This window comes from Sinohyriopsis cumingii, chromosome 8 (assembly GCF_028554795.1).
Source record: "Sinohyriopsis cumingii isolate HCF-2022 chromosome 8, ASM2855479v2, whole genome shotgun sequence".
In the NCBI taxonomy this organism is placed as follows: Eukaryota; Metazoa; Mollusca; class Bivalvia; order Unionida; family Unionidae; genus Sinohyriopsis; species Sinohyriopsis cumingii.
Genome location: NC_142968.1, coordinates 27188432 through 27214500, shown reverse-complemented (window position 1 = coordinate 27214500; position 26069 = coordinate 27188432). Strand labels below are relative to the sequence as shown.

The following is a 26069-nucleotide window of genomic DNA, read 5'->3' as shown; positions in this document are numbered from 1 at the left end:
TGTAAAACAAATTAGTAAATTTCAACATTTTATAATAAATAAGCTATTATGTTGAAGAGAAACAACAGTGAATAGGATGTATTGTGTTTACAATGTCTCATTTGTGAATTTCATGTTATCTGTAACTCAGTAAATTATCAGGTCATCACCATTAAATATAGCTAAAAATACCTAATTCCTTTTACACTATGTTTTCAAAACGAATTAGGTACTTGTGCTATATTTAATGATGCTAACATGAAAATGACAGAATTACAGATAGGATCAAATTCACAATGCTTTTTGGAACATGCTATAGTGTAATCGCGTTCTGATATCATCACTGTCAGTCACCAACTTAATCCATACACAATTCTTAACACTTTGGTTCCGGATTCACTTTTAAAAGTAAATAGTTAAAAGTGTTTCCATGGAGCGAGTGTAAACCTTCAAATTCAGCATGGCTAGATCACGTGACTTATTCTTCTATAAGTAGAAACCGGCAAAATTCCAAACCAAGCTGGTACATCCACCCCCACAATGAAGACTTGGTAATTAATTTGTTTTGAATAAGAGTAAATAAAAGCACAAGTGATATTTTTCAACATTCGTAGTACCCAGTATTTTTTTAAAAAATGAAGTTATCCATCACAGTGCCATGATTACAGGTTCTTCAATGCAGACGGAATAAAGCAGAAAGTGACTGATAAGAGTAATGTGTATGAAACAGAAAGAGAATTGCTTTCATTTGTATTATCTTGGATCAAATATCAAGGCCTTGCAATCTCTCAAAGTGATACGCTGAATCTCCTTCTTTCGCCAGGGTTCCCACGCTACCGGGAAATCGGAAAAAAGTTGGGAGAAATGATAAAAAAAATTCCTGACCATGAAAAGTCCTTGAATTTTGCAAATATTGATGAAAGTCGGAAAAACCCAGGAATTTCCTCCACAACTTGACGCTTGAAACAATTATGTAATTGAGTCATAACTGAACTGATCGTGAGTCACATTTATCGAGTTCTAATGAGAATATTAGAAGGTTGCAGTAAGGATCATTTGGGTGCTTGCCATGAATAAATCTTTGGAGACAATCCAAACATTCAGTGGATTAGATTCGTCTAGTAGACTTTTTGTTTCACAGACAGCTCGATATTCTTATCTTATTTATATGGAAGGTATGACAACCAGTCAAGCATCACAAGAGGCCAACATGGTGGCGTTAAAGCATAGCCGCGTATCAGATGGGCTAGCAAACTTCAGCTTGTTAAATCGAGTTATACCTGCATGAAATCGAGATGAAAATTATTTATTTTTTCAAAAATTACAAGTATTAAAATAATTATATCTTTAGTCTGCCGAAAGACGAAAAAACTAGTGCATTGATAAAATTTGAGCTGGTACTAGCGTTTTCAATTGCTAGCCACACGAGCACACAGAATCTCACAACCGTCATTTTCAAATATCATAGAAAGAACATATTAAATGAAAGTCGTATACTGGTTGTAATAAAAATACAAAAATGAAAGAGCACAAAATTCTATATTTATTCCGAGACCAGCTTCCAGAGTTTTTTTGTATCATGTGATAACCACATTGACATGTGCTCTCGCACGCAGGGAGCATACGAAGCATGGAACGAGACTACTCCACTTTATGAATCAGACTGGCCAAGTTTCTTGTAGTTGTTCTCGAAATAAATATGTTGAGAATTATATATTCTTTCTGGTTTTTATGAAAGGTATCAGATTTTTATTTACTATAGTTGAAATTTTGTACAACAACATTAAAATGGAGTCTGTTGTTGATATCAAGTGACTGACTATTGGACTTCCGATGTCGTTGTTTGAGATTAGTGAAGTCATGTGACTATTAATGCAAATGGCGAGTACCGTGTCAGGTTTAATCTATGCCGAATTTCGTCTAGTCTGTCTGCGGATTAAAGACATGACGATTATAATACTTGCCATTTTTGAGAAAATAAGTAATTTTCCTGTCGATTTCATGCAGGTATAAGTTGATATAACATAGTTTGAATTTGCTAGGCCTGCTGGTAAGCTATCTTACGGTGGTGGCAGATTCCAAATTTTTGCATGTAACTGCTCTGAACCCACACTCAATCCTAAATGTCCAAATGTGAAAAATGGGGTTGGAATACTCAGAGGAAACCCGGATTAGAAAAAGTTTGAATTCCTGAGCTGAATTTTGGTGCGAAACTATTACACATGTGGCTTGAAGCATTGGTTTCAGATCTTAAATAGAATGCAGGAGAAATGGGAAATTGTCGTCCCTTTTATTATATATTAAGAAACAATAAGAGCCCATGCATCAATACGGGTTTGGGGACTGGTTTATTGAACTAGAAGAAGACAAGTTGATTTTACAGAAAATTCAGTCCTTGTTTATTTAACAATATATAATTTTGAAGGTCTTTTGTCAAAATTTAAATCAACCCTTTTGTAAATGTCTTTAATTGATGGAATTTTTAACCAAATCGTCTTCAGGAGGTTAGGTTGGTTAACAAATCTTGTTTGAGATTTTGTTGGCACACATAAATTCAGGGTTAAACTGTTTTCGTTACAAGATAAGATTCTAATACTTTGCATTTATTTTTATTTTTTTCTTTCATACTTTGATAGGAAATGTTTACTTTGTATAACATGCACATATATTGCTCTAGAATTCTTTAGAATTAAAGGTTTGAAAGAAAATAAAATAGTTTATGCTCATTACATCGTTTCCACATAGCAACATAATGCAGGTCAGCAAAGTAAAGTTAGATTTTGTATTCTGTACATTGAAATGGCTTTAGGAATATGGTCAGATTTGTTTCATGTGACTCATTTTGTGGCTTTTTACTTGATCGTCTTTTCTGACATATATGTTTTGGAGAGCCTTCAAAGAGAAACATCTTCAGATTTGGAAAATGCATGTTTAATAATCCAAAATGTTCTTTAATTCCATTCAGTAATGGTCATATGTGAACCTGAAAAAATTAATTTTGTCCTGGAAAAAAACCTGGAAAAGACCTGGAAATTTATATTTAGAAAAGTGTGGGAACCATGTGTCGCTGTGTTGTTGCCGATTTTCACTAATCAGTGTAGGGAGAGATATGGGACTACAACTGTATGAATAGAAAAGGTTGGCTTCTTACAGAATTGGCATTGAGACAGTTAACTTTAAAAACTTTAAACATATTTTACAGTTTGTGTGTACATGAATGCTGCAGCCTGGATTTTTGTTTGGTACAGAGGCAAAATCTATTGGTAAAAACTGCCATAGCAGTGTAAAAGAACCTCTAATGATCAAAGAAAAATGAGCAGTTGATTTACACGTACAATTTTGGTCAGTTACATTTTGCTACTAGTTAAAGTCAACAATAACAAAAGAAAATACTTTTAAAAAAGTACAGCCCTACATGTACATGTACTTAAACTGGTCTAGATTTTGGTCAATGATGAGAAAATCATGGTCTTGCTGAGGCTACCAAAGGGATGAGGCTACTCATAAGGAAATAAAAAACAACTTTAAACCATTGACATTGTTACAGTAACTTGATTTGTATAATTGTGTGACTAATTAATTAATCTCATTTAAAAAACCTCCAATATTTTTTTATACAATCTGGCATGAATGAATTAGTAAGTTTACTTTGCATTAGAAATGCCATTTGCTTTTAGAAACAAAGCTCCTCATTTTTAGTGCTTAAGATGCATACATAATCATTATTCTGCAGTACATTTGTCAACTAAACCCAGATATCTTGGGACCTGGTCATGTCGACATTTTTTGACACAACCGAAGTAATTGAGATAACTGGATTTGTTCATTGTATTATTGCTTCCTTATAGCACCACCAGAATGCACTTCAGCAAAGGAAAGTTAGTATATTTATTCTGTAAAATGATGTAACATGCAAAAAGTTTTAGGAATTTTTAGTAGTCAAACTTGTTTTTTTTTTTGTTGGTTGTCATATGTCTGATTCAGATGCTTTGGGACAGTCTTGAAATGGCAACATCTTTTGATTTGAAATAAGCACGTTTTCTAAGTTAAAATGAATTTCATCCTGGACATAAACCTGGAAAAGACGTGAAAATTTTTCGTTAAAAAAGCCTGGGAACCATGATTAATTTCTTTGTCACCAATATAATTCTGGTATAAAATGGTACTTGTCAGAGTATGTTCAGAAATACTAAATATGATTTTATGCATCTCTGTCAATACCACACCTGTACCACAAAGGAAGGCCAATGACCTTCATTTCATATTTGACTTGCTTTTGTGCGTGACTTAATACCAACTAAAAATTTCTGAGTTAAATTAGGTTCCACTATTTCTGGAAGCTACCACCAGGTTATTGTCATGCCTCAGGTGGTCAACATTTTATCAGTCACTCTTTCATCATAAAAATTAAGAACATATTAAAATTTCTAACCTCAGGAATTCACAGCTCACTGATAAGTCCACAGCTCTTTGATCTGCTATATAGATGATCAAAGAGTATGCAACTATACTGTTAGAGGACAGTTACATATTTGTTTACATAATGTCCAGAAAAATGGGTTCAAAATTTGTCTAAAGCTGTCTGAATGCACTTCTGCCAATTACACTGAATTCCTAATGACCCCCAAAATATATCTCATGATATTTCTGTTACTTTTTCCTGGTTGTGGAGTAGATCCAGTTTTTTAGGACATACTTTCTACCATAAACTAACTTTCCTCGTATATAATTGAGTTTTAATAAAGCAACCTTGGAGTTAATCATGACAAACATACTGGGAAGCAGACCAGAATTTCTCACTTCATTTGTAAGGGTCTTGACAAAGATCGAAACTTAACAGAAACCTTTGCATATCAGTATTGGACTTGCCTCTACATGGCTGAGTTTTCTTTTTACCATCCTATGTTGCAAGCATCTGGAGTACTTCTGAAGTTTTTGCAATGACTTATATGACAGTAAACTTTAACAATTTGTGGAAGCATTTGAAGAAGTCTGAATGGCTCAGACCAGAAAATTTGTTACTACTTCAGTGTCTTTGGTCCAGTTGTGATGTGCACGGTTTTGAGAAAACATGTAGCTCACCAAAGATAAAAATAACTACATCCTTGCTTATGTTTCTTGCCACAGTGGCCCTGATTTTCTGAAGCAATTTGACCATTTTTATATTTTATTTTAACTGACAGGTGGTGGGATTACATTCATATTCATAAAATTCAAGTCTGGCTTGAACCATTTTATGTGTATGTATACACACACACACACACACACACACACACACACATATACATATATCCATGCAAACAATAAAGATTATGATACAATAAAATTGGGGATTGTTTTACAACATTACAACAGGGTAAGATTACCAGATTATATTGAAGTTAATTGTTTATTTTTCACAAGTTTATGTACATGTCTGTGCTGTGAATGTTATACATCATGGAGTTAACAACTTATACTGGTATGATTACTCTGAGATATTTATTTTTAAATTTGTAATTTAATTTTGAAACATTTTTCAAAATTTGTCGTCACGAAAAAAAAAACCTGTAAACCACCAAGTGTTACTATCTGCTTTATTTTAACTGATAGAGGTGGTGGGATTACATTCATATGGCCATGAATCTGTCAGGCCAGTTTAGAAAAGTCTAAAGTGTTCCTCATGTCCATGATATAGAATGGTGAGAATGCAGATCAAAATTTTAATAGGATTTTGATAAAGCTTGGTAATTGGGCTTATGCCATTAATATCTCAGATGTATCATTATGGGCAAGATTCATTCACGATATAAATATTTGGAGATTGTTTACATGGCATTATGTTCTTTCATGCTAAACTTTGTTAGTGAAATGGTCAATTGAACAGCCAGATAAGACATTTGATCATTTTAGGTAATCCAAATGAGCAATATATGGCCCACATAGGCCAATTGTGTTTTAATTGGATTTTGATCACAGTTTGTGTTATACAGATCATTAACAAGTAGATCATGAACAAGATCCACATATATGAATGGGTAATCTTGCATTTGATTTAATTTGTAGCTTGTCAAAGCTCAAGGAACTCTTATCAGATTTTGATCAAACAAGTCAGATAGACTTTTATCACTGGGTTTAAATATGAGCCAGAGCTGTACATATTTATGAGGTATTCCTGTATTTGATTGGCTGAGCTTGTTACTACTCTGTAGATTGAATTTTGATAGGAGTTTGTTTATACATGGTAAACAAGTTTTTCTTATGATCTTAGGTTCTGCACCAAGTGAGACCCGCACAGATTGTTAAGTGATCTTTAATCTGTTTGGCTGAGCTTTGTTATCTCTAGAGACTGTTTCTCATCTGAGTTTGATGCAAATTGGTATATACCATTTTTCTTTAAGATCTTGAATCTCTGATGGGACATATCCTGGGTCAGTGATCTGCTTGATCTAGCAATAGACCCACCCATGAGCATTACGACAAAACTGAATCTCTCCAAACAACCACTGTTGCAGATGTTTACACTCAAGCCAGAACTGTCATGGGTGCATTTCCAGGGACTAGTGTTGAGTCAGTTGTATAGTCCCATTGAGTGCACATATCCCGCTAGCCAATTTTAATTTGAATAGGCTGCAATCCCTTACCCTGTTTCAAACTGGAATCTGTCCTGGATCTTATGGCTCAATTCAGAAAAATCTGAACCATTAATCAGGACCTTGGCAAAGCTATTACCATAATAACCTATATTTTGATAGTTTTAGCATTAGCATGCATGTTGAATGACTTGATTTTTGAGTCAGCTTGAACTATCTTCAGGTCAGATCAGTTGGTTTGATGATCCTCATGACTCAACCATGTGTAGTAGCTAAGAATCAGTCATCATTGGGGGCAGTCACAGAATCATCATACGCTTCCTCTCATCTCTACACAAGTTGAGAGCAGCAGCCATGCAAGATTTTGTCTCTGTCCTCAGGAACTATTAAGCATTCAGATTCACATCATGGCCTGAGCAAAGGGCTCTTTCTCCATGAAGATGAGGAAGCAGATCATCACCTCCAAAGCCAGATCTTCATGGCTTAAGTAGGTTATATGCTCAACATACTCTGATGCCTCAAAAGATCAGAGTCACCTCATGAGAAATTTCAACTCGTACAATAAGAGCAATTTCTGCAAGCCTCCCATGACATCAAAGCAGCTGTTGGCAGACATACAGCATAAGCTATCGCAAGGTTTAATCTCTAGGTTTTAGCTTCAAAGAGACAAAGCCTGAATCTGGTGGATCCAATCGAAGCAGTCAAAATGAGAACCAGTCAAATTAAACCAACACAGCCTCTTAGCTTTGCTGGATTCACCAGTGAATTTTGATGTTAAGACCTTAGTAATCATCTTCTTAATCTGATAGAGCAATTACCATTCATGTGACCATGTACTGTATTGCTTTAAGTAGGAAAGCAGGTAATCGTTCACATAGGGAATCCAATCTTTCTTAAATTGAAGGATATCCATGGTATAGGAAGGATGCTTTTTAAAGTATATTACCAACCACCCCAGCATGTGAGCATATGCATTGGTATTATCAATCATCTTAGAAACTAGCTACTCTTGGTGGTGTCAGGGGGAGGTATTGGGCAAGAGCTATTGCTAGTGAACATGTGACTGAAATTTCAGTCAGATTTCACTAGTATTTTAAATTTATGCCAACCATTATGCTTTTGGCATAATCATTATGCTTTTTTTCTTCACCAAATTACGCATTACACTAAACCGTATGTGGATTATGCATTTATGGAACATTAAAAGATAAAATAAAAATAGGGCAATGTAAAATCTTTTTGTCATCTTTATTATCATCTCTTAATTCCACTGATATAAATTTGAAACTATTCTTATAAAGGTGACTGCTGCATGAGAATAGCGTAAAAGTATATTCCTTGCTTGCTATTTATAGCAACTTTTATATAACCCATTTCCAAGAAAACAGATGGATTTCTTCACATGTGAATTTTGCATCATAGAATCATTTTATTCATAAACAAGGGAAGTTGTGAACCAATCTCTACTTTTAAGAACATAGCATCAGATGTTAAGTGAAATACTTTTCGGTGTGAGCTGTGGATGTTATATGATGGAAAATGTTCACCGGAAGTTTATGAGAGTAATGTGATAAGCAATCTGTGCACCTGATCTCAATGCAGATTTCCGTTCAGGGAAAATGTACACATGTAGAGTAGTTAACGAGTGCTGAACATAAATAAGTTTTCAGTATATTTTGTGATTGTATTCTGGTTCAAATTCATGTGGATTTTTCCCCATTGTGACAAGAACTTTGACCAGCTGCATAACCAGGTTAGTAATAAAATGTATCTTAATAAATGTGCTGTAATTCAGGCATGTAATATAGAGATTACACGTTTACACCGAAGTTACTCTTTTTTGCCACTTATAATAGCACTAATTATGCTTGTACCTCTAGGACAGTTGGCATGTATGATTTTAGTGGAAATTTCACTAAAGGTTTTGATCAAACATTATAATTAGTGAGATTTCACTGAAATTTTTGAGACGATTTAAGGAAATTATCACTGAAATATTTGTGGGGCAATTAAACCCAATTGAGGTTATTACAAAAAAGGAAACAAATGAAAAAATATGGAAAGAAGTTATTGTTCCAACAATGAACAGTAAAATTAGAACTTTGAGAACACAAAATAAAAGTTTGCTGAAAATCATTCTAAATGTACAAGAAGCAAACAGTAAATTGTATTAAAATGAAAGAATGGTTAGTTTTTTTATGCCACTGTTGCTCGTTGATATTTTTTCAATGAAATCTCAGTGAAATCTCAATCACAAAGTCTCACTGATATTTCAGAAATTTCATGAATCAATTAATCAGTTAATTTGGTGATATACCATTATTTTGGTGAAATAAGGACATTTCACTGAAATTTATAATGTAGCTGCACTTTTTCAAAAAAATTATCTTTACCAAAAGAATTATAATGGTGTTGGAGAGCTAACATCAGTGCTATATTGTCATGTTTCCTTCGTAAATGCTTATGTAATTTCAGTAGATGTGGCTATGTCAATTTTACATATGTTTTTTTACTATCCTCTTACTAGTCTGTATGAAGAGTGAGAAAACATTTTAATTTTTGGGAACAAATTTGACTGATTGAATTGGCAGTGTTAAGAATTGAGACACCTTGCTCTTTACTGCACTTGTTCAGCATCTGAAAGATAGTATTTTAAACTAATTGGGAAAATTTTCGGTCATTTTCAGGAAAATTGTAGCATGCTTTACTTAAAAGAAAAATGCATGAAAATGTTTATTTTTTTATTTTTATGGCTGCATAATTATTTGTGGAGACAGATGTGAAACTAAGGCTACAAGATGTAGCTGTACCTGGTTGATTTTATTTGCTTCCTGTGTGTGACTGACTAAATTTTTACTCACATGGCCTTAAGGCTACTCAAGCTTATTGTACTTTTCTTCACATCATTACTGCATGGTCTGTTTTCCATCTTTTATTCACAATTGCTATATACGACTTCTTCCCAAAAGCTGTTCAGTAAATGTAACCCAGTATAAAAGAATGCATAAGGCTCTTTAAGATTTGTTCAGATGATGCCAGTTAGCCATCATATATGGCCTGCATCACTAAAATCAGAAAAAAAACTTTAAATGCCAGCTCAGAAATCACTGAAAACAACTACAAAATTTAAATAAAAAGCTTAACAGAATAAGAGAACTGATAGAAAGCATCCAAGATAAAGGTCTTTCTTCTTTAAATATGTTACCCAGCCATAATACCTTAGAAGAATTACTACTACCTTGCAAATCCAGCCCTCCCAGATAACATTTTTAGCTAAAAGAAGCTAAAATAATTATCTGCCCACATAGTTGGTGGTTGTGAAGGGATTGGTGGCAAATCCTGTCAATCTCTCAGTTACTAGTTCCACTTATGTGAAGAAACATGCTCTCAGCATAAGAGACCTTGCAAAACCCATAATCAACTTTAGGGAGATATACCATTACAGTTGGAATAGTTTTTCACTTGTAAGAAAGTATGCTCCATATTTCCAACTTTTCTCCGTTCCTATGCTGACAAAGATCAGCCTTAAAAATTTTCTAACAATTTACATCTTCACACATTTTCAGGTAATTGCATGGGTAGCTTTAGCAACTTCACAGGAAGTTCAGGCTATCATTTTATGTGCATACAAGTTTCTAATGCTGATAGAAAAATCTTAATGCAAGAACCAGGCTAATTTTACAGCAGCACATCAGACACTTTCAACTGCACCTATTTGTTCATGTGAAGCGTCTGCATGATCAAACTGTTGATCATATATCATTTTTTTTAAGATGGTGTCCAGCAAGAGATGCATGTTTAAGATGAAAGGGAAAATAAGCCTCTTGAAAAGTGTTATTAATCCACATAGGAAGAATAAAAAGGAATATTCAGATTCTTATGAATAAAAGCTGGAAGGGACACAATTATGTTTATTGGACATTATGTACCAATGTGAGTATGATTCATGGTGGGAAATATGATTGCCATTATGATGTGAAATGGGAAAAGAATTTCCAGAAATTATGTAAAGTTGAGAGACAGCAATAAGCCACTGAGCTTCATGGGGTTTGGAACTAAAATTTGTGTACCGTACTAGTGGTAAATAAAGTCTATGCATACTTTACAAACTTTTCAGTTGAACATAATATTTATCGTCTCTTCACATTCCGAATACCGAACTTTTAATTACGTTTTTTCAGCTTTACAATAGCAGTTTATGATATTGTGTTACACCTTACTGAAAACTGGTCAAACTTACGGAAAAAAATCAACTGCTTTACTGAGACGGACTCGTCAGGGTTGGCAGGTCTGACTTCGTGCGGACAGAGTGGATTTTTCCATCTTATTTCCCAGCTAAAAGAACACAATAACATGCAGATATAAATTTCCTCCTGTTTGTCAGGTTATGAAACGAATATTGGTTCTTTACCATTCTAATGCTGACAGTGAGAGATTGTTCAGTATTGTTAGCAAAAATAAAACTGAATTCAGATCCAGGCTCTGTAACCCAGCACTTAGTGCTCTACTGGTGTGCAAAGCATTCATAGCCTCAGCTTGTACAAAGTGTTTTGAAATGCAATATGAGAGTATGTTGCTTTTTAAAGCTCAAAGTGTTATATACGAAAACTTGAAACAGTAATTGATGTTAAAAGTCCAGAGGGATAAATAAATCATTTTCTATATATGCTCATTGACTTTTTATCATATTATATGTGGATTACTCTTTTTCTGCTCAGCTTACGTTTTGTTCACATAGATTACTTTTTCCTCGCCAGGGGTTGGCATGTATGCACTTTGTTGGATCACTTATATTTCTGAAAAATGTTAACTCCTGAGCGCATGTGTCAAAATAAATAAAATAGCAATGGACGTCTTATTTAAATGTGATTTGGAAGAATAAGATTTGGTAAACAATGAATAAAGCAAAACCAAAATCTAGTATTTTTGGGAATAAAAAAGGATATGAGTAATGCTACATATGATTTGCACTGCGTAAGTACTGTTTTTGTATGCTATATATAGTGCAGATTGCCCAGTAAACTCAAAGCACCCATGAATTGTTTAAATTTTGATTTACCTTTATTTTATTTCATGTTGGAAAAATTGGAAAATATGCACATGCAAAATAATAACAAAAAACAAACAACAATGGCAGTTTATACCAGTTTATTGACGCGGCAAATGAAGAAGAGCTGGTCAGTAATTTATGCAATATGTCGTTCTTGCCAATTTTGTCTTGATTTAATTTGATGTTTTTAAGTGTTGGGACTATGAAAATGCTATAAGGTTTAAATGCATATAAATTTAGGGTCATAAAATTTTTTTTTGGTGTCCCATGACTTACAGTCGTTATGGTATAGTAATCGAATATCCTCCTAACCCATCCTGGCATCATGACCCTCAAATGCAGCAGATGTTTCCAGTGGTAAAGTTAGGACTAATTTTGGTTTGGTTCAATAACCTGTCCATACCTCCTATGGCATTTAAGGCAGATTGACAGTAGTTAACACTGGCTGAGACACAGTCACATCTGGTGCACTGAAGGACTAGTTATGGGCATCAAATATTCCCTAACCCCACCTTGCACTTGACGCAAAAGAAGAAAGTAGTAGTGACCCTACTCAGTCAAAATCAGACTCTTCTATATCAGATATAGATTATTTATGGTTAACACTGAATCACATGTAGCCTGCATGAGGCGTCTATTTATGATCATCTAATATCATGTATCCGATATTGGCATGTTAACAAATGTATATACATGAAAGAGATCCAGTATTGGGCCATGATGGTCCTATGTCATTCTATTGCCAGTTTAGTGCCATTGTGTTCAGTTACCGTTGTGGACCCGGGGCAGTTACTGTTGTGGAAACGGGGCAGACCGTAGCTATGAAATGGTCCTATTTCAGATCTTATGGCTTCAACTCCGTCCAGTGCTATTACCAACGAACCTGTCAACTTATTTCAGATACCACCTCCAGTGATGTTTCAGTTCTTCATGTTCAGATCATGTTCAATAGAGTCAGTGATAGGTTTTGTGACTTTGGCATTGAAAGAAGGAAACATTGACTCTGTTCCATCAAGACATTTTAAGCTGATATGGATCATATACAGTCTGTACACACAGATTCTAACAAGGACATTTTATAAGGCATGAAGGAACAAGGGAATATGATCAAATATCATAGATCCCTCTGGTACCAAAACCAGATTCAGCATTACAGATCAAGTGATTTCTACCCAGCATTGGACTCGTGAATTAGAATATATTGCATGAGCTGCAAACTTATAAATATGGCTAAATTTTCTCAGCAATCGGAACCTATTACCTAAACACTTTCTTTGAGAATCTATGATTACATATGCCGTAGAGTAGGTATTTCTAGAGCAACTGAATACGCTCATCATACTCATATATTCTTGTGGTGGAAAAGATGTGGTTCTCTTGGTGTCAGCTGTATGGGCAGTCATCATGTAATCTTTCTTGGTGTGTGTGTTTGGGATGTTTAATGTAGCTTTAACAATTTTGCATTCATATTGCTACAATGTCTGCAGTAGGGCAGTTTATAGTGATGTCTAGCACTGGGGCATCATGCCGCAGACACGTAGCACCATGTCCCACCCTGTCACATATCCTGACACCAGGCTGACCAGTCCTAACACTAACCACTTACTGTTGAGCACCTAGCGAGGCAGCTGTTAGTAACATTTTTATAAACCTTTGGTATGACTTGGTCGGGCTTCAAACCCACGATCTCCCACATTCGAGGTGGACACTCTATTCACTAGGCCACCAGAGTGGTCAATCTTTATTCAAGGGTAGACTTCTTGTCAATGAACACATACAATCAGAGCTGTACAATTTTCCTTTTTATCTTGGAGGAGACAAGATATAGGAAATACTCTCTAAGGCAGGCATGACAGAGGGATATTCATTTCCTTTCTGTGGATATGGTTAGAGATAATGCCATGTGTATGCCGCCATTCTAACATGCAGTAAGAATTTTTTTTTCTCAGTGTCACACAAGTCATTACATTACTGAACCTCATCATTCTAAAGGGATGCCAGACCATTTTCCATTCCGTGGTCTCGAATATATTAACCTTCATTAATGACATCCCAAGTGACATGACACAAAGTGGATGTACCATAGGTATTTAATACTAGGAGGTTAACTCACAATAAAATGAAAACCGTACTTTACATATGGCAGGAGTTCTCTTGCAGCTCGGTCACGAATTTAGATTTTGTTTCGCTATGATATAATTGTAAGATTGAGAATACACACACACACACACACACACACACACACACACACACACACACACATATAATAATAGATATATATATAGAGAGAGAATGATAACTTCCATACAGGCTGTCTCTCTTGGCCATGCAGCGATCAAGAAATCTCTGTTCTAGTGTTCTAGTCATGTGTTCATTCATCATTTAGAAGACAAAACACTTGCATAGCACGCATTTGGCTCTAGTAGTAACTGAAGTATTGATGAGATTTAGTACTAATTCCTGGTAGGGGATCTTTCTTGTCCGAATCCCACTTGTGTGACCATACAGCTTCTCAATTTTATTGTTAAAATGTTTAGATTGTGAGGGCTGGATTTAGTATGTAGCGATTCTAGTCCTAAGCTATATGATTGTGTATGTACGATTAAACAAACATATCACATGAAATATGTTGCCAGAGTTTGTTGTGAGTAATGTTGTTAATGATCTTTAGAGGTTGGGCATCTTGAAAATAAAGGTAATTTATACAAAAGGGGTAATAACTTCATTAGAAAATGCTATTTACTGACAAATATTCCCAGTACAATTGTACAGCAAGTCATTAAACAGCCGCATTACCCTCTCGCCCTGATGTTCACTGTCTGCAGTAGGGATGGTGTCCCTTTCATTCATTACATAATCGTGCAACCAATACCATCAAAGTTTTAAATTATGGCCAAGTTGCCAGAAATTGAGGGAGAGCCTGGTGATAGTACTAGCTGAATAAAATAACATGGCCTTTCTCTACCTCGAAAAAACGTGATCTGTATATATGGCCTAGGGAATAAGTTAAATCACACCAACCTTAATTGACGTTGTGGCACTCATGGGCGCCTAGCTTTTCTCTTGCCATTACAGTGATCACTACTAGAGTTACCGTATATACTCACGTATAAGCCCGTTCGCGTATAAGCCGACCCCCAAACTGAACTGGTATAAACACTAAATAGTGCATGAACCGCGTATAAGTCGACCTACAACTCCAAGACATCTCAACATGCACAATGTAAGTTCTAAATACATTTATTTAGGCAGAGTTATATTTAAAAAAACTGACATGCATACTTATTTCGAGGTTGGCGTGCATGATTATTAAAAAGATATGGCATATATGATAATTATACATCAATGTACTTGTATACCATGAGGCTGGCTATTTTGGTACCTTGTACTTGTATAGATACCGGTCAAAATTCCCTCTTATCACAAGCCAGTTTCAGGGTTTGAATGATTAAATGGCCTGTACTTCTGTCGCAAAATGAAAGAAATTCGCCGACTATCAAAATAGGAGACGCCGAAACATCAAGCTTTCGATTGTGTGGAAAGTTATGATGTTTGTTCAACTAAAACACAAAACTAAAATTGATTTATGTTGATCTTAGTTGAACTATATGAGATTTTTAGCTTTATTATGACCACTCTTCGGGAACATGTAAATTAAGATGGTTATGTGCCTTGTACACTTAAACGTAAGTACCTTTTTAAAAATATTACCTCAGTTTCTAGGATCGCTTATATTATTGAAAATGAGCAACTCGTGAGTGCGTGATTCAACGTAAATGAAACAGCTATTAAGGACTAGCTGCAATGTTATCTGGAAAAATGCAATTTGGTCGAAACAATGAATAAAGCAAAATCAGCTTCTAATATGTTTTGGAATAAGTAAGGATTTAAGTAATGCTATGCATGCTTTGTGCTGTGTAAGTACTGTACATTATAGTTCAGCATGGTCTCCGTGGTAACCTCAACTTGCCAGTGAATTATGAAGTCTGTATTTACCTATATTTATCTTAGTGTTGGAGAAATTAGAAAATCTGCACATGCAAAATAATAACAAAATCAATCATAGTAGAACAGTTTAATAATTGTTGGGTCATAGAAAGGTACTCTTTTTTACATGCTTATGTCTTAGGACATGGAAAAAAATATTGGTTCGTGTCCCAAGATTTACAGCCATTACAGTAGTCAACAAAAAGATCTAAACACAGTCAAGTTTAGACATTGGCCCGCGGATACGCCACCCCCTCCCCTTTTCCAGGCCTTTATTTGTTCCTAAATTCTTCGGCTTGTACGCAAGTATATAAAGTAATTTGCATTCACAAGCTGACATATCTCCTACCCAGGTGTGATATCAGAGCGACTCATGCCTATTGTTATTGAATTATTCTCTGCATTCATTAACTTCATGAAAGTCATTTTGACTTGGGGGTGATTTTGTAAATTCCATTTTTAGTGAAGGAAGTTTGAGATATTTACAGAGAATTCATTTTTTATGGGTATCAAGTTCTTTTTGTGTTTTTTAAAAAAAAAATGATAATTTTGAGGGACCTTGTTCGTATGGCTTTGGCTAGGGATTCTATTTAAATTGAAAAGTCACATTTGTTGTATTTTTAAATTTGTACCTTGTGAAATTACCAAAGTTATTGAAAATTGTTGTATTTGTATTAGCACATCACTGGCAGTATTTGCATTCTGTATGGGGCATTGCTATTGGTTATGTTACGGTACCAAAGCATGTGTGATACAAATTAATGGTAATACTGAATGTAATACTTTAGGAAAAATTTGATATTGTTTATTACAGGTGTCCTTCAGCCAGTCCAGGTCACATCTCCCTGTGACGGTCCTAATTCAGCATCATACCAGCTCAAGTGGAATAAACCAGATGATGAGTATCTGCTACAAAAATACACCCTCCGATATCGTGAGGTAAGAATACAATTGGATTTGAATTTGCAAGTTCGAATGAGGAAATTGTTTTGTAGGTAAGTAGATTGGTACCCTAAGGAGACCCTAAGGCAGCTGGACGATGTACTACATCCCCTTCTGGCAACTCCTTGGTCTGGAGAGGGATGGGCTCCGCCAGATGACTTTTGCCCAAGACACACTGATAATGCTAGACAAATCTGAGCTTACAATACCGTATCGGTCGTCGCCCGGGTCAACAAGGACCGCGCCTGCCATTGTCCACCAGGACGGAGGTGACAAGTGTGCTACTGGTACTATGCATACAATCAGAGCGAGAGACAACACTGCCATCGCCACCTGGAACATTAGAACTCTGGCGCAAATTGGAAGATTCCAAGAGTTGACACATGAGCTGGAACACTACACATGGCACATTCTGGGACTCTGTGAAGTTAGATGGAAATCCCTAGGAGAACACCAAACCGAAGATGGGCATATATTATAATATAGTGGAGAGTGTGACAAGTCCATAAATGGAGTAGGCTTCCTTGTAAACAAAGCCATCAAGAGATCTGTGCTTGAATGCTGCCCCATATCTAGCAGAATCATCTCCATTCGTCTGAAAGCATCTCCCTTTAACATCACAATTACCCAAGTCTATGCTCCAACTACCGATCATGATGATGAAGAAATAGAGGAGTTTTACAACAAACTACAGGGTATTCTAAACAAGGTCAGTAAGAAAGACATCCTCATCGTCCAAGGAGACTGGAATGCCAAAGTTGGCAAAGATGCTCTAAAAGACTGGGAAATACATTGTGGACCTTCTTGCAATGAGCTTACCAATGAAACAGGGAGACGGCTGCTCGAGTTTGCAAGTTACAACAACTTGGTACTAGCCAACACCCTGGGACAACATAAAGCTTCACGATGCTGGACATGGCACTCACCAAATGGAACCCATCACAACCAGATCAACTACATACTGGTTCAAAACCGTTACCGATCTGGCATCAATAAAGCAAAAACAAGGACATGCCCAAGTGCTGATGTTGGGAGTGATCACGACCTCCTGATTATGAACGTCCGAGTGAGGCTGAAGAAAATTAACGAGCCTAAGAACATCAGGCTCAAATTCAACCTTGAACAACTGAAGGACCGTAAGATCTGCAAGTCATTCCAAGCCACAATTGGAGAAAAAGTTGCTCCACTCCTTGTGATGGATGGTGATGTCAATGAGATGACAGACACCTTCAACACAGTCATGACAGCAGCTGCCAAGGATATCATTGGCCTCCATCGCCCGAAGAACAAACCCTGGTTTACAGAAGAAATTCTGAAGTTGTGTGATGCCCGAAGAGAACTAAAAAAAAACACCAGACTCACAACAGGGGCAATGACGTACCGAGAAATAAGCAAGAATATTAGAAAAAAACTTGAGCAAAGCAAAAGAAAATTGGATTGGACAAAGGTGCACAGAAATGGAGAACAGTCTGATAAAGAATTACAGCAAAAAGGCATTCCAAATTGTGAAAGACCTCACCAGACAGAAACAATCAAGAATCAGTACTATTCAAGACAAAAATGGAAAATGCCTCACAGAAGCGAGTGACATTGCAGAAAGGTGGACTGAGTATTGCAAAGAATTCTACAAACATCAGTCGACAGGAGACCCAGAGGTGCTTGAAGTTCCAAATTCCTCAAATGATGATGACTTCCCCATTCTCAAAGAGGAGGTGAAGTCAGCAACAAGAGCACTGAAGAATGGGAAGGCAGCTGGAGTAGACAACATCCCAGCTGAACTTATCAAGAATGGGGGAGAATCAGTGAAAGAGCTACTAACAAAAATCTACAACAAGATCTGGCAGACAGGTGAATGGCCAATGGACCCAGTCACTGATTATAACACTTCCCAAAAAAGGCAATCTCCAGCTGTGCCAAAATTACAGAACTATCAGTTTGATCAGCCATGCTAGTAAGGTAATGCTGAAGATCATCTTGAACAGACTGAAACCACAATCAGAAGAAATAATCGCTGAAGAACAGGCTGGGTTCAGGAGTGGAAGAAGCACAACAGAACAAATATTCAATCTCAGGGTTCTGTGCGAAAAGTACTCGCAACACCAACAAGACATCTATCATGTGTTCGTAGATTTCAAAAAGGCCTTTGACAGAGTGTGGCATGAGGCATTGTGGGCCACAATGAAGAAGTATAACATGGGTCAAAAGTTAACCAATGCCATCAAGCAGCTGTACGCCAAGGCTACCAGTCAGTAATTGCCGAAGGTGCTGTGGGGGACTGGTTCCAGACAACAGTGGGAGTGCGTCAAGGCTGTCTCCTGTCACCCACGCTTTTCAATATCTACTTAGAGCGCAAAATGAGCGAAGCCCTGGAAAACCACTGTGGGACAGTCAGCATTGGAGGACGTAACATCACCAACCTCCGCTTTGCAAACGACATTGATGGGCTGGCAGGCAGTGAAGACGAGCTAGCCACCTTAGTGAAGAACCTGGATGAAACAGCTTCCAGATTTGACATGGAGATAAGTGCTGAGAAGACAAAACTGATGACAAATAGTGGCAAACAAATCTCAGCCAAGATCAAAGTCAGAGGACACGAACTGGAAACTGTGAGCTAGTTCAAATATCTTGGCTCCATAATCACTGAAGAGGGATCAAGAGCAGAAATTTTGTCAACAGCAGTACAAACAATGGCAGCTATGTCAAAGCTAAGACCCATCTGGGGAGACAAGAATATCTGTCTGAAAACTAAAATGAGACTATTACGAGCTCTAGTCATCTCAGTCTTTTTGTACTCATGTGAGGCATGGAACCTTACAGCAGAATTACGATGAAGAATCCAGTCACTTGAAATGAGATGCTACAGAACCATCCTTGGCATCTCTTACATGGATCACATCACAAATGAAGAAGTGTGTAACACCATCAGGCGCGAAGTAGGCCAATATGAGGACCTCCTCACCACCGTCAAATAAAGAAAGCTGAAATGGTATAGTTATGTCACTAGAGCCAACAGTCTATCCACAACAGTCCTGCAGGGCAGCGTCCAGGGTGGCAGAAGGAGAGGTAGACAGAGAAAAAAGTGGACTGACAACATCACATAATGGACCAGGAAAAGTTTTGCGGAGACACAGGCATTGGCACATGATCGAGACAAGTGGAAGGAACTGGTCAGATGTTCAGCAGCACAGTGCCTCAACGACCACACTAGGCCATGAGACTGATGATGATGATGATGATGATGATGATGATGATGATGAGGATGAGGATGAGATTGGTACAAAATAAACTTTAGAAGCCCATTTTATGTTCAGATTATCTGAGTTATTTTTTATTTTATTTTTAGAGAGAGAGAGAGAGACTTGCACTTCAGATTGTCTGAACTTGTTATCACTCTGAAAGCTATATCATTTGTTCTTTAATGATCAAGATCTTCTATGAATTCAATAGCCAGCTAGTTCCAGCCATATTAATGAGCTCATCTTGCATCTGATTGGCTGGTTACCACTCTAGAGACTATATGTCTTATCTGATTTTGATTACGTTTTGTAAACAAACTAAAGCTATGAACACCTAGTTCGAGTTTCCTCTAACCCTTTTGACCCCATTTTTGATGTTTGGACATTTATGTTGGGGTCTAGGCTCAGAGTCCATTCCCTATCAAAAAGTCAAATTTCCTGACACCATTTGGTGTCAGCATGGCCGCTTACTAGACAGCCCAGCAAACTTGAAGGACATTTTGTTGAGATTTACCTGCATGAAATCGATAGGTACACGATTTATTTTCTCAGACATTGTGATAATAGCATTCGTTATTCTTTAGTCTGCTAACAGACGACACAAAAGTACATCGTTGCTGAAATCTGACCTGGATCTGGCCATTTTTATTCCTAGTCACATGACTACACAACTCTTGCAACCTACATGTAATGACATCATAGGTCATACAGTCACTTTATTTCAACAATAAACCATTTCTAGTGTTGCTGTAGGAAAACAAATCGAACATACATATGAAAGTCATGTAATTTTTAAAGAAAAATGAAAAAGTGTTAACTCCTCAAAATATTTACTGTGAAAACAGTGACTGAAAAATCAGTAAATGTGGCAGCAATTTGAAGAAAACCAGATTCACTATGCAGAGAGCACGTGTCAATTTGATAATCATGTGATACCAACAAAAACATCATTGACATATGCTTGGTACTGCTTGAAAATGGTTTTCTCCACCCTGCTGCGATACCGTCAGGTTTCTGTTCGTTGTTCTCAGTTTAAATATGTTGAGAATTAAGTGTGCATTGTACTTTTTTACAAACATTAAATGACTCTTGTATAATATGTCCAGATTCTATGTACAACTTTGGAAACTTGTTTATTGTTGATATCACGTGACTATATGACGTCTGATGTCACTGACATGTAGGTTGCGAGATTTGTATAATCATGTGACTTGGAATGCAAATGGCCAGATCCAGATCAAATTTCAGCAACGATGTACTTGCATCTCATCTGTCGGCGGATTAAAGACATGACCAATGCTATGTACACGATTTTTGAGAAAATAAATCATATTCCGATCGATTTCATGCAGGTATATCTCGATGAAAAGTCATTCAAGTTTGCTGAGTCGGCTAGTAACCGGCTACCCCATGCCAACACCAAATGGTGTCGGCAAATTGCAACGTTTCAATAGGGAATGGACTCTGACCCTACACCCCAACATACTTGTCTAAATATAAAAAATGGGAAGACAAGGGGCAGAGGAAACTCGGACTAGTGAACACCTTGCATGATCACAAATAAAACTAAATCCAAAGTAAATATGATATCTTGCATCTGATTGGTTGATCTTTTTTGACACTTTACTGACTCAGTTTCTGATCAGATTTGTATCAGGTCACTTGGCTTACAAAAAAGATTTACCAGGCCTGAGAGTTTTCCATTTATGGATACAGTTTGTGTCCTTTTGACTCAGTATGACTTGAACCACAGTGAGGCTGTATTATGATGCCAAATACATGCTAGAGATGTAGTGAAAAATCATGATCATTTGTATCAAATATTACCAATAAGTCAAAGATGGTGAAGCCTTTAATCTTTACACTATCCAAAGCAGAGAGAAGGTCATTAACTACTTTTAGGATGACAGTTGCATTACAGTGGCAAGAGCAGTTTTCAGAGTATATATTGTTATGAAGGCTATTTAAACTCATATCATATACAAGTTGTCACAGAACAACATTTTCTAAGATTTTTTACCTGAAAAGGATTACAGAAACATGTTGGTAGGTTTTTTAAATGGCTAGGTTAAAGTGTTGATTTTTTTAACAGTGGCTTTATATTGGCAGTCCTAATAAATGTTGGGAATACCCCTGATGAGGAAGAAGTATTAATAACATCATTCAGTTAGTGAAGGCAGAATTGAATCGAAGCACTTGATCAGCAGTAATTTTTTTATTGGATCAAGTTCAGGTGACTTTGTGGCACTCTTCATTAGGATTATACTTAAGAAATCCATATGGACATGCTCAAACGCTGTTAAAGGCTGCCTTTAAAATTCTGTGTCACAACTGTGACAATGAGTCGCTGGAAACTGTTGTCAAATTGATTGCTAATGGTTTGTCATAGAATAAATTTACAAACCAGTTTGGAAGGTCAACCAGAGTGGAGGTTGATGGAAGTGGTGAACATTTATTCTTTGAAATTAGATTGTTAGTATTATGGAAGAGCTTTTCTCAGCTGTAGCTTGCAGTGATTCTGGTACTGAAGTAAGTTGATTTCGTTGCGTAAAATTCATAGGTGACCTTCTTCATAGTGGTTTGGTAAATTCATATCTGAATATTAAGACCAAATTAAAGTCAAAGCATCTCAACCTTATTGTGTTCTCTTTCAACAGTGTGAAGCTGGTCCCTGACACCATGATACCATGGAGAACACTTCTAAATGGATTCTCTGCATATAGTTGCTGGGGCATGTTTATTGAGCAGTGAATACAAGCATTTCTCAAGTTGTTCCGATATGGGACATAAGAAAGGTGTTAAGCTTGTTATCTTGGAAGTTTCTTTTAATAGCAAACAAAGATTAGGCACTGATATATCAAGATATCATATGTTGCTGAGGTGATCTTTCAGTTTTTTTGTTTCCTTGTTTATTCCTCCACATTTTTTAGTATATGCAGTATTTCAGTCAGTCAACTCAGGACAGAAGTTGCTCTTGTTTCTTTTTGAATTTGCCCATTTCATATTAGTTTGATATGATCTTGTCATCTCACAAATGTTTTACTTGTAACATTTAAAACAATAATCAGATGAAAATGAGTATATAGCAAAGAGAAACCCGCCTTATCAAGGACATCTATGAATTAACACCCTTTTTATTAATTACTGTTAAATTCAACAAAATTGGCCTTGTCCAATAGAAATCATGTCAGTCCACTTGTATATCAATCCATCATCAATATCACTTCTGCAAAAGAACTTTATTGCGAATTGTTGAATTTTAACCAGATTTGCTTTACATTAATAAGGACATGATGAAGTTTGGTTTTGAGCAAAATGTCATTTCCAGGAGTTATCCCCCTCATTTCCTGCCCTCCTGATGTTAGTTATCCAATTGCTTTATTAAGGTTTATTGGATTGCAAGGAAATTTAATATATTCGTTGAAATGATGCGACCTTGAATGAGTTTGACTTAAGCAGTTCATGGCATTCTCTACATGAGTCATGTCTTCTGCTTCTTTTTACTTCTGATCTTGATTTCTGCTGTATTACTTGGCCAATTTATTTTGGAGTAAATCAGATTGTTTATACAGATTTATAATAATGAGACCTTGAATAATTTAAGTTTACACTGTTCTACATGATCATTCTCAGAGTTCTGCTTCCTTTCCTTCTCTTTGTCTGTCCTCATGACTTAGTTTCTTTAGCAATACTGATCCAAAGTCTTCTGGAGTTAAATCATATTTGTTATGCAGCTTAATGATAATGTGATAATGAAACTTGAATGACTTTAGTCACCATTGCTTCACATTAGAGTTTACATGTTACCCTCTGTCCTACCCACCCCCTTTCTATCTGTCTACCCTGTGAACAGGATTTCTGCAGCATACCTTTTAATTGTAGTTGAAAAACGTTGTTGAGTAGTTGGATTTTATGTACAAGATATTGCAATACCATTTACAGGAGTTAAGCTGTTTGATTACTTATTATGATTGTTTCTTTTGTTTTACAGCATAACTTCATGATGGGTTAACAGTTTTTACAACTTTGGTATATCAATGAAACCTTGAATGATTGAACTTTCCAGCATTCCATGACCATCATTTACAAGAGTTATGTTCCCTGATTGTTTTCCACCTTTCGTTTCTGCAATTTTCTTAAACCAGGAATGTTCAATACCGACCAAAATTTGGCATGTAGCTTAATGCTGCTGAGACCTTGCATATGTTAAATGAGTTTGAGTTCCAACAGTCCATAGCATCATTTAGAAGAGATATGGCAACGTACTACCTTCTTTGGTTTCTGAAGCATCACATTGCAAAGGAAGATTGGATTTCAGCCAAATTTTCCATACATCCTTATGTTGATGAGGACTTGATTTAGACTTGTATTCAGCATCCCATGACAATAAAAGTTATATCCCCTGATGCTCATTCTTCTAACTTTTCGTTGCAACACAGGCTACACATAGAGGAGCACTTTGTGATTTATCCATCACTATTGGCTCTTGTTTCATTTATATTTTTTATTTTCAATGAAGAAAGTCTGCCCTTGAAACAAATACTACAGTAAAAGTCATATGGGTCATGTATGCACATTTACTATTGTTAAATTAAATATAAATTGTTCTTTTCAGAAGATGACACTAATTTTCATTAACCAAAGGCTGTTCAATCCTGATTATTGAATGCACTGCACCTTAACTGTCATCAAGAAACTTCCAGATGAAAATTATCGATCGCTTTGAACTTTTGCAATGGTGGCCATGTACTAAATTTATCTAAAGTAAAGACCATATCATGTGGAATCATCACAGTATAGGGTAGGACAAATTTGTTTATCAATATGTGTAGCTTTCATTGTTACATCACAGTGCATGACATTCAGTCCTGATTGTACTAGATCACTCCATTAGGTTCATTTTGTACAAAAATGTTTACATACTTTTACATTGATTTTGCCATATGCACTTATTGGGGCATCTAAATAATGACCTCCCAAAGGAATATGGATGTATAAGAATTCCCCTCAAAAGTGAATACTTGCCACTTAAAGTTATATAGAATCAAATTCTAAAAATTAACACCCATTACTGAACAGTTGGTGTTGAATGCTTACGCCACCTGTATGACTTTTACTATAGTGTTCTCTTGAATAATCTTTAATGGCAGATTTATTGTACAGTGGTTTGTTGCTCTGCAAACTTATTTAGTCAAACTTTTGCTGCAGGTGATTTGTTCCTATCTCAGAATATATATCTTTCCTATTTGCAGATCAAATCAATTATAATGGAGCATGAGCAGCCCTGGCCATTAGGTCCATTTCTTTCTGTGGATGACATTCCAGCATCAGCTGTAAGCTATACGTTGTCACCACTTACACCTGGAAGATGTTACCAGGTAGAAATAAAGGCAATAAACACACAGGGACAGTCTTGTTCAACATGTTTCAATTTCAAGACTAAAGAAGGTAAGTCAATATTTTTTTTGTATTGCATTTTTATTCAATACATTCTGCACAATGATTGATACTAGTTTATGTTCATAGATATGAGGTCTACGTATCCTTTATGGTGGCAAGGAAGAGTTGTTTGGGTGTGTGTGTAACAAATCTTGTCATTGTTACCAATGGTGTCAACTTGTCAGACATTCAGTTCACAGTTTTCTGTATTATCTTTGAAAAACTTATATTTTATTTATTTTAGCACTATCCACCCCTGAAATACTTGACTGTGTCAAATAGCCTCTGAAATAAATGAGTGATACTTTCCAGATTAATAAATGTTTGACAAATGAATAACCACCTGGAAGTGTGAAGAAAAATGATTATCATAAAAGATAGGCATTAAAAAGCTCATCACTCTAATACTAGCACACTAATTTATTTAGCTATTTCTGCAACATTGAACACAAAAAATTCACTAGTATCAATTATTGCTTTTGTCGTAAGGATACATATTTTAGAGCAACGCTTTGATCATGGGCTCATCATACATCATTTGGCTTCTTATTTCAGCCCTGACAATCTGATGCAAAGTTTCGGGTTTATTGTCACTACTTCTAAACTACCTAGAGCAGGGGTGTCAAACTAATTTGCTATAGTGGGCCAGATTTTTAACGTACTTAGAATATTGCCATGAAACATTGCACACAAATTCTTCCCAAGGTCTAGTTATACCTGACTGAAAATAGTGATGATAAGATATCTAATGGACATCTTGAAAATCTTATTTGGACATCATAATGGATAGTCATATCAGCATGTGGCATTTATTAAAAAACATGTTGCAGATATTTTTGTTACCTCGAAATCTAAGTCATATCT

The 26069-nt window shown here is 36.1% G+C and overlaps 1 protein-coding gene across 1 annotated transcript in view; it reads left to right on the top strand.

Annotated features, from left to right (window-relative positions):
* LOC149793185 (uncharacterized) overlaps positions 1-26069 on the top strand; it is a 94091-nt gene that overhangs the window by 23120 nt on the left and 44902 nt on the right. The window contains exons 5-6 of the mRNA XM_089968959.1: positions 16403-16527; positions 25019-25214. Of these exons, the coding sequence (XP_089825085.1) occupies positions 16403-16527; positions 25019-25214 (321 nt within the window). The remainder of the gene's footprint in view (positions 1-16402; positions 16528-25018; positions 25215-26069) is intronic.